Raw genomic sequence first — 10631 nt, 5'->3', positions numbered from 1 at the left:
CAGATGATTTGTTCTTGGGACCCGCATGCACTATTTTTTGTGTATTAATCCAAACTGTTTAATTTCAATGTTTTATAATTGTGACTGTTTCTGTATACATTTTCATATTTATATTTTATAAATGAATCTCTTTGCAATTGAGGACAGCAAATGAACGATATTTACTCCTGATCTGATTGACTTTTGCAGCGATTCTATCAGACATGGCACAAATTGGGTGTGTCTCAATCAGCTCCCTATTTCAGTAATCAGGGCACTGTGTCGGTAATGACACGCACGCATGCGCAGATTACTTCACGTCAATCGTGAGTTCGACTGATAAAACTTGCAGCGGGGTGCGCGCGGTTAAGTGTGAGTGCGAGGCGTCCGCTGAGTGATAGCGTGTAAATATTACCGAAACTCTCCGCTTTCCTAGCGAATGCTTAATACTGACTTACCAATGAGACGCATTTAAATTTCTTAGCCTCTTGCTGGAGTTGGATAAGAGATGACGGATCCCTAGCGACGCATTAGGTGGCCTGAATCTCATCCAAAGGAATAACAACTGAAGACAACATCCGAAGTTGGCATGAAGTAGTGCGCTTCGTAACGCGTTCAATCTAAGGAGATTTATGTCCAGGATTATTGCTCAAAGACTCTAAAATATCTCTTACACACGACATCCAACTGGTTCAGTTTAAGTGTTTTTGAAGACCGTTTGTATCATGATGAATTCCAGGCGCGCGTTGGTTTTTGCAGTCTGTGGTTGGGAGTCAATGGTGCTGTCCAGCGTTCTGCTTCTGCACATCATTCCTTTGTGTGCTAATGGTGAGTACATGTTTGAGTTGGTATTATAGAATATTTCTAAATGCCCGCCTGTCCTGCATTTAACAGAGACCTTCTTTGTGGATATTTTCTGTTGTGACCTGTTGGAATCAGCGCTTTCACGTTGTAGCCTATAAAATGGGCTTTCTAACATTTTAAACAAAATTACAATGTTCTTTAATATTGTATCCAGCGAAATGGGTATCTAAAATGTCACCCAACAACAGTGTTTACATATTCTGTAAAATATTTGTATCGCTCGTGCCATTTGGAAATTTAGAAACTATTTATATTTTTAAAGGTAGGCTACCTAAATGAAAGAGAATTTGCTAAAGCACAGCCTCATTCTAGTTCAATTTAGTTCACTTCATTCAAGTATTATTTTCTTTATCTTATTAGCATTTTTATAAATATAATTTCAATGTATTATTAATTGCTAATTTAATAATTAGACATATGTTGATGAATTTGGATTCTTAAATGTTTTTCTTGTACACACCACGTGAAGGCGAGGTCAATTGGCTTTGCTGAATGTGTCTACCAAATTGCCACATTGTTGACCTACGTCACACTACTGTCTGTTGCCTTGGCCAAACTAATGACCGTGTAAAGCAGGAAATTATCATTTGCATAAGGAGCTTTAAACCGTTGCACTTAGTTGAACCTCTGACCTATTAGCTGACTAACTATATATCATTGCATCACTGCATGCATCTTGTACATACATCAACGTATGTGCTTGCATGACAACAAACCTTTTGTTGAAAAGACACTTTAAGCTAGTAGCCTATCACCTGACAAAAATAACAGTACATTTTTAGATCATTTGTTTGTTGTCATGCATGCAAGCGTTGATGTATGTACAAGATGATAGTTCTTAGAAGATGCTCCTGTCCAATGTTAATGTCTTGAACATTTTTTTTTTAAACAATTAATTTTAATTTTTATAAAGGATAAAGAAGCAGAACAGTGAATGAAAGTCTAGGTCTAATATAATTTCTAGGTCTAATTTTCTAGTTGGCAAAATAATCCTTTTGGGACTCTTTGCAAAGAAAATTTACATTTAATATATTATTAGTCCAGAGATTCTTCGCATTAGTGAATAAATACATAGATCTGCTACTGGCATTGTAATTGGCCTGGTGGGAGAAATTTTGTAAACCGTGTCAAAGGTTCCGGTTTCTAATCCACCCTCATATAGTTTTTTTTTTTTTTCCTTCTTCATTAGAATTGAACATGTTCATTAATGATTGTATATTAAGAGCAGACACTTTTGTGTGCATTGTGTTGTGATTTCACTGGAAAGAATAGAGTCTCCACAATGATAGATAGCGCTCGTTTGTGTGTAAAGACTGTGCATAAGCCAAAAGAGAACATAAACCCCGCCCACTTTGATTTGATTAGCTATCTCAGTCATTCTGACATTAACAAGCTTTGTTAGAACACTGAGGCAAACCAGACTAACAATGTGACTTTTAAACCTTTTTGTCATCCTAACCTACAGGGCGCTGTGTAATGAAATGTCCATGGTGGTTACGCTTACGGACGTGTCATATATCCTTCAAATAAATTAATATAATAGGAAAACAGCAGGGTGAGTTGCGTATAGAACCTAGTGCGAGGTTTTCCTTCTCTGCAGAAAACTCTGTCTGTATGTAAACAACCATTCTTCCAAAAATAAAGTAATTAAAGATCTTTAAATTGCTCCATTACTATCTCACCATTGAATAAATAATTTCCACAGCAAGTCTCCTCATATCCTGATAGCAATCCCCATGTTAAGTGGTCTAAATGTATTTTTTATGAATATTTGTGAATGGTGTAGGACCATAAAATGTTTGTTCAGTCGTTGCATTCGGCCCCTGTCACTCAACATGTTGAGAGTGGCAGGCAAACAGTTTTTTTTTTTACGTTTGTTATTGTAGTTACTCACTACTGTAAAGTTTTCTTACCGTGTGGTGACAATCCACAAATGATGTAATCCAATTATGTTGTCTCTGTATCTCTTTTGGAAGCTTTGGAATGCCGATTTGCAGGAAGGGTTGTATAGTATTCTTGCCATGCCAGCAGGCTAAAGTTAGTATTTCCCAAATCCCCTATTGCACCTTTCAGCATGCAGGCTCTGATGATAACACTGACCTAAGCACTTTGGTGCACTCAAAATTGCCTTATAAAAAGCACACTTCAAACCGTTCCGTTTGATTTTTATTCGACCAGCGGCCATATCACCCCTTAGCCCAAGACTGGTTTCCAACTGAAGCTAAGCAGGGCTGAGGCTGGTCAGTACCTGGATGGGAGACCAACTGGGAAAACCAGGTAGCTGCTGGTAGAGGTGTTAGTGAGGCCAGCAGGGGGCGCTCAACCTGTGGTCTGTGTGGGTCCTAACACCCCAGTATAGTGATGGGGACACTATACTGTCAAAGAGCACCGTCCTTTGGATGAGACGTTAAACCGAGGTCTCTCTGTGGTCGTTAAAAATCACCAGGATGTTCTTCGATAAAGAGTAGGGGTGTAACCCTGGCATCCTGGCCACATTTGCCCATTGGCCTCTGTCCATCATGGCCTCCTAATAATCCCCATATCCTGATTGGCTTCATCACTCGGTCTCCTCTCCACCAATCAGCTGGTGTGTGGTGAACGTTCTGGCGCAATATGGCTGCCGTCGCATCATCCAGGTGGGTGCTGCACATTGGTGGTGGTTGAGGAGATTCCCCCTTCTACGTAAAGCGCTTTGAGTGCCTAGAAAAGCGCTATATAAATGTAACTAATTATTTTAATTATAATTATTATTATGATTAATAATAAAAAAATTATTATTCATTTAACATATCCAGTGCTCTTGTTTTTAGTTTGCGACTGCGAGTAGTTTGGTCTGTCAATCCATATTTGTTCAGCCATGGAGATATGCTGAAATTCTTTTATTAGAAGTGAACCGCAACTGTATGTATGTGGGGATGGGAACATGTAAATGGTGGAGTTGCTCTGACATGTTGATGGAATTATTGATTAACACGCTTCCTGCTAAAAGATGATTGACAGTATTGTTTAGCTGTGGACTGCAGAAAGTAGCTTTAAAGTAGTTTGGTGGCCGATATGCACTTTTTTATAGCCATACTGATAACGATATTGATATCTTGGAGACCAGAATGCTATACTACTCATGTAATTTAAATAATATACATAATTGCTGCAATTAAGACTAGATGTAGATTTTTTACATACTTGCCTTTTTATATATATAGCTTAATTATATATATATAAAGCTTTAAAGTAGTTTGTGTATATATATATATATATATATATATATATATATATATATATATATATATATATATATATATATATATATATATATATATATATATATATATATATATATATATATATATATATATATATATAATATATATATATAATCTTTAGAAACTTCTTGATTCTGTATTTCTGTGAATAAAACACTATAACCAACAGTGCACTCTGTAATCTGGGAAATCTGTGCATGCTGGGAATCTCATTTTCTCACATTACAACCAGGTAAGGATAATTTTATATGCAGTACACAGTGACATTAGACTGGGTAAACCCAGCCAGATCTGCCAGCAATTTGATTTCGCCCGGCAACTCTGTCTGGAAACCCGTACATTCATTTCTACTGCTTCTGTTACACTTTTGCGGGAACCAATCACAGACTGGTTTATCCACCTGGCACGCTATGGGCGGGATTAACATGATGACAGATAGAGAAGGATGGGTTGCTTGTTTATCACGCCTCTTGTGGTCTGGAAAAAAAATATCAGTAGTATGATGATGGTCAAGTTTAATTAAATGTTTGTTCACAAGAAGGCCACGTGTGACCTTGGACCCCTGCCTATAAAGTTGCCCAAATTAAGTCCTTAACAATGTATATTACTACTACTAATATGTTTTTTTTATATACTTACGGTAGGAATTTTACAAAATATCTTTATGGAACTTGATCTTTGCTTAATAGCCTAATGATGTTTGGCATATAAGAAAAATTGATAATTTTGACCCATTGTTGGCTATTACCACAAATATACCCATGAGACTTGTGACTCATTTTGTGCTCCAGAGTCACAAATGTGCATTTACTTAAAACTGTTCGATTATATATGGTTCTAATAATAACTAAAAAAATAATTTACCAAATTGGGTAACACTTTATAATAACGTTCAGTTGTAAGTCATTTATAAGTGGTTAGTTAATGAACTAATCATTTACAAAACATTCATAAATGATTATCAAGTGATATGCTAACATTTTATAAATGTTTTGTAAATTCCGTTACAAGTCATTTACAAGTGATTAGTAAATAATTAACTAATGATTTATGAAACATGACTACGTGTTCATTAATGATTAATGAGTGATTTGTTAATTATTTTACTTATATTTAGTAGATTCAGGTATGTGATTTACAAATGATTAGTTAATAATGAACTAATGATTTACAAAACATGACAATGCATTTCATAAATGTTACTTTTTTGTATGTTTTGTAGATTTTTTTGTAGAAACATTTCATAAAATAATCAAACAGATCCTTAGTAAATGGTTAAGTTACTAGTTAATATATTATTAATCAACGAAATGTCTATACTATTATCTCAATAAATTATTGTTAATCATGAACAAATGATGATCAAACCATTAGTAAATGATGAGTAGCCTATATAATGTATTGTTGCATATCCCAATGCATCAGATCAATACGCATTTAATTCTTTGCATTTGTAAAAGTAGACATGATTTTATAAATATAAATAGGCTACTTTTTATTGCAAAAACTGACCAAAAACAGTATAAAAGTATTATCTCATGTTGTATTCAACGTTTTCTGAAGTCATACGATATTTTCATGTGAAGAACAGAGTTGATCTTAATGTTTTAATCATTGAAATGATCCCTTTATGAACGCATATTTATCCTATTTATCATTCAAATAATACTCCTGTCCTGACTCTTTAGCAGGACGCAATCGGTCACATGACACGAGAGCCAATGGCATTTTACAATCAAAGCTGACATAATGACGCAATTGGTCACGAGACACACGACAGCCAATGCTGTCAAAGCTGTCGTGACGTTTCTTCCGGAAGTTCCGGGCGGCAAATTTTGAAATGAGTAAAAGGATTTAACTTAACGCACTGTAATCCCCTAACTTTAAGTCATTCTAAAATGTTTATTAATTTGACAACTAGTAATTTATCATTCTTTTTCAATAAATTATATATTCATTATCTACTAATGGTTTGATCATCATTTGTTCACAATTAACAATTGTTTATTGAGATAATGGTACACTGACATTTCAGTGATTAATAATATATTAACTAGTAACTTAACCATTTACTAAGGATCTGTTTGGTTATTTTATGATATGCTATTTTTTAAAGATAACTTACAGATTTGCAAATTGTTAGCATATTATACTTAATCATTTATGAATGTATAGTCATGAGTTGTAAATGATTAGTTTATCATTATCTAATAACTTATAAATAGTCTATAACTGAATCTACAAAATATACAAAAAAGTAACAATTTAGTAACATTTATGAAATGCATTGTCATGTTTTGTAAATAATTAGTTCATTATTAACTATTAAACTGTAAATTACTTATAACTTAATCTACTAAATATATGTAAAATAATTAACAAATCACTCATTAATCGTTAAGATTAATAAATAAATCATTAGTTAATTATTTACTAATCACTTGTAAATGACTTGTAACGGAATTTACAAAACGTATAAAATGTTAGCATATCACTTGATAATCATTTATTAATATTTTCTAAATGATTAGTTCATTAACTAACCACTTATAAATGACTTACAACTGAACGTTATTATAAAGCGTTACCAAAAATTGTTCATAAAATCAATTTTGTGAAAATAAAATATGGTTTAAATCTTTTTTCTTTTTTTTTTGTATGAAATGTACTGTCAATTTATCTCTTTAAATAGATTTTTAATAATATTTGAGATCTTCATGTTATTTGGAGCGACCACTCATCATGTGGTGTGACCAAAAAATAGCAATATCTGTTTAAAAAAAATAAAATATAAAAAAAATAAAAAAAATCTAATTTCTTTGGTTGAAATGGACATCACTGATACAGAATTCTTAAGTGAATGGTATTTTTAAAAGATTTGTATCCGTTTTATGCAATTTACAAGAAAAATAAGTCTGTTGACTACATTTAAGAACGCAACTCTGAAATTAAAAAAACAAAATTGATCATCTTTAGCAAAAGATCTAATGAAGTGCAACTACTTTATTTATAAACATTTTAATTACCGAGAACTTGTAAAAAAAAAAAAAAGTAAGCATGTTGAGGAAATTAATTAATTTTCAGATAAATCACAGTATTTACTGGCTGTAAGACTACAATCAATCAATCAATCAATCAATCAATCAATCAATCAACTTTATTTATATAACACTTTTACAATCACGATTGTGTCAAAGCAGCTTCACAGTGTCAAACAGGATAATATTGCGACAAAATTAGATTTGGCTGTACAGTCGTACTGGAGAAAACAGTGATGTTATCAGCTTATTTTAATTTATCATATAGCGACAATGCTGGAAGATCTGTATTATAGTTTATAGAATTAAATAAAACCTAATTCATAAATTTTATTTGTATAATTAGTTGAATAACTTTAATCATATTTTTAGTGTCCCCAACTGAGCAAGCCAAGCCAAAGGCGACAGTGGCAAGGAACCAAAACTCCATCAGGGCGTGATGGAGAAAAATAAACCTTGGGAGAAACCAGACTCAGTCGGGGTGCCAGTTCTCCTCTGGCCTATTAACACACCGTGTAAGATTATTATTCTGGCAACCTTACAGGTCAGAAATCACATTAGATTGGAATATTCAAAATTTCAGGGTATCACGGAAGAGACGGATTTATTTAGGATGGGGTGTCGATTACACAAGAGCATGAATACATGAAAGATCGGAATTATTGCGCCGGAGACGGGTTTTTGAGCATGTTGTGCCGGTGAGGCAATTCGGAGGAGACACCATTTGACACGGCTCAGCAGACACTCCAGGATGCGTTGGTCATGTCCAGGCAGGTCCACCATCCGATCCGGACAGGGCCCAGATCCGGGATAAACCTCGGGATAAACAGAGAGACTAACATTAGCGTAGATGTCAGTCTTTTTATGATGTAACGAGTACATCAGGTGTTATGGGAAGTGTTCCCGGTTCCGGCTGACCTAGTTAATGCAGCCTAACAATCAGTCAATTGATTTGAATAATGAAAGTTAAAAATGTTCTTGTGTATGCCATAGTAAAGAGTTGTGTTTTTAGTCTAAATTTAAACTGACAGAGTGTGTCTGCTTCCCGAACAATGCTAGGAAAACTATTCCAGAGTTTAGGATCTAAATAGGAAAAGGATCGACCGCCTGCAGTTGATTTAGATATTCTAGGTATTATCAACTGGCCAGAGTTTTGAGACCGCAATAGACGTGATGGAGTATAATGCGTTAAGAGCTCGCTTAAGTACCGGGGAGCTAAACCATTTAGTGCTTTGTAAGTAATAAGCAAGATTTTAAAATGTATGCGATGTTTAATAGGGAGCCAGTGCAGTGTTGACAGAACTGGACTAATATGATCATACTTCCTGGTTCTAGTAAGAACTCGAGCTGCTGCATTTTGGACTAGCTGGAGTTTGTTTATTAAGCGAGCAGGGCAACCACCCAGTAGAGCATTACAATAATCTAGCCTTGAGTTCATGAACGCATGTACTAACTGTTCAGCATTTTGCATTGAAAGCATGTGCCGTAGTTTAGATATATTTTTAAGATGATAGAATGCGGTTTTACAGATGCTAGAAACGTGGCTTTCAAATGAAAGATTGGTATCAAAGAGCACACCCAGGTTCCTCACTGACGACGAGGGCTTGACAGAGCAGTCATCAAGTGTTAGACAGTATTCTTGGTTACTACTTGTGGAACTTTTCTGTCCAATAATTAAAAATTCAGTTTTATCTGAATTAAGTTGCAGGAAATTACTATTCATCCAATTTTTTATATCAGCTATGCATTCCGTTAATCTTGTTAATTGGTAGGTTTCGTCAGGGCATGAGGAAATATAGAGCTGAGTATCGTCAGCATAACAATGAAAACTAATGCCATGCTTCCTAATGATATCTCCCAGTGGTACTCCATACTGAACTTGTGATCGGTGTGACATCTCTTCATTTACTGCTACAAACTGATAATGGTCAGATAAGTACGATTTAAACCATGCCAATGCAGTTCCACTAATGCCAACATAATTTTCGATTCTATTCAGAAGAATATTGTGATCGATAGTATCAAATGCAGCGCTAAGATCGAGTAACACTAATAGAGAGATACAACCACGATCAGATGATAACAGTAAATAATTTGTAACTGTAATTAGAGCAGTCTCAGTACTATGATACGGTCTAAATCCTGACTGGAAATCCTCACATATACCATTTCTTTCTAAAAAGGAACATAATTGTGAAGACACAGCCTTTTCTAGTATTTTTGATAGAAATGGTAGATTCGAGATTGGCCTGTAATTGACTAATTCTTTAGGATCAATCAATCAACTTTATTTATATAGCGCTTTTACAATCACGATTGTGTCAAAGCAGCTTCACAATGTCAAAAAGGATAAAATTGCGACAAAATTAGATTTGGCTGTACAGTCGTATTGGAGAAAACAGTGATGTTATCAGCTTATTTTAATTTATCATTTTTAAGTTAATCAAGTTGCGTTTTTTTAATAAGTGGTTTTATTATAGCCAACTTAAAAGTTTTTGGTACATATCCTAATGTCAAGGATGAATTAATGATATTAAGCAGAGGATCTATGACCTCTGGAAGCATCTCTTTTAATAGCCTAGTCGGTATAGGGTCAAGCATACATGTTGTTGATTTTGATGATTTAACAAGTTTAGCCAATTCTTCTCCTCCTATAGTAGTGAATGAGTGTAATTTTTCCTCAGTGATACTACAGTGCTCTGTTTGAAGTGATAATGTAGTAGACGGCTGCATGGTTATAATTTTATTCCTAATATTATCAATCTTACTAGTAAAGAAGTTCATAAAGTCAATACTGCTGTGTTGTTTACAAACATCAGAAGTTGAAGCTTTATTTTTTGATAATTTAGCCACTGTATCGAATAAATACTTAGGGTTGTGTTTGTTTTCTTCTAAAAGAGTTGAGAAATAAGCAGATCTAGCAGTTTTTATGGCCTTTCTATATGCCATCATGCTCTCTTTCCACAAATTGCGAAAAACCTCCAGTTTTGTTTTCTTCCAGCTGCGCTCCATTTTTCTGGCTGCTGTTTTAAGGGCCAGAGTGTGCTCGTTGTACCACGGCGTTGGATTATCGGCTTTAATCTTCTTTAAGCGCCGGGGAGCAACTATGTCTAAAGTGCTAGTAAAGAGAGAGTCAATAGTACAATAGTATAAAACTACAGCCAAAGATGAAAAGTGGACTTGAGTACAATAGTATAAAACTACAGCCAAAGATGAAAAGTAAAATCCCTTAATTTTACATTTTAATATGAATTTATGTGTACACAACATTCTTAATGTTTGAACAATTGCAATGGATATTATTTTGACTTGATTATATTGACTTCATGCACTCAAGTCCACTTGGAAAGTTCAGTCAGATTTCTTCAAATTATTAATTTGGTTGAAATGGACATCACTGATACAGAATTCTTAAGTGAATGGTATTTTTAAAAGATTTGTATCCGTTTTATGCAATTTACAAGAAAAATAAGTCTGTTGACTACAT

At 34.3% G+C, this 10631-nt stretch overlaps 1 protein-coding gene across 4 annotated transcripts in view; it reads left to right on the top strand.

The window, feature by feature from the left end:
- The first annotated feature begins 653 nt into the window (after positions 1-653).
- cspg5b (chondroitin sulfate proteoglycan 5b) overlaps positions 654-10631 on the top strand; it is a 60427-nt gene continuing 50449 nt past the window's right edge. For all 4 annotated transcript variants that reach the window (XM_067425211.1, XM_067425212.1, XM_067425210.1 and 1 more), the window contains exon 1: positions 654-807. In XM_067425211.1, the coding sequence (XP_067281312.1) occupies positions 705-807 (103 nt within the window). In that variant the 5' untranslated portion in view covers positions 654-704. The remainder of the gene's footprint in view (positions 808-10631) is intronic.

The sequence above is a fragment of the Pseudorasbora parva genome, chromosome 19, assembly GCF_024679245.1.
Source record: "Pseudorasbora parva isolate DD20220531a chromosome 19, ASM2467924v1, whole genome shotgun sequence".
In the NCBI taxonomy this organism is placed as follows: Eukaryota; Metazoa; Chordata; class Actinopteri; order Cypriniformes; family Gobionidae; genus Pseudorasbora; species Pseudorasbora parva.
Note: the sequence above shows the minus strand (reverse complement) of the source record. Positions and strands in the feature narration are given on the sequence as shown.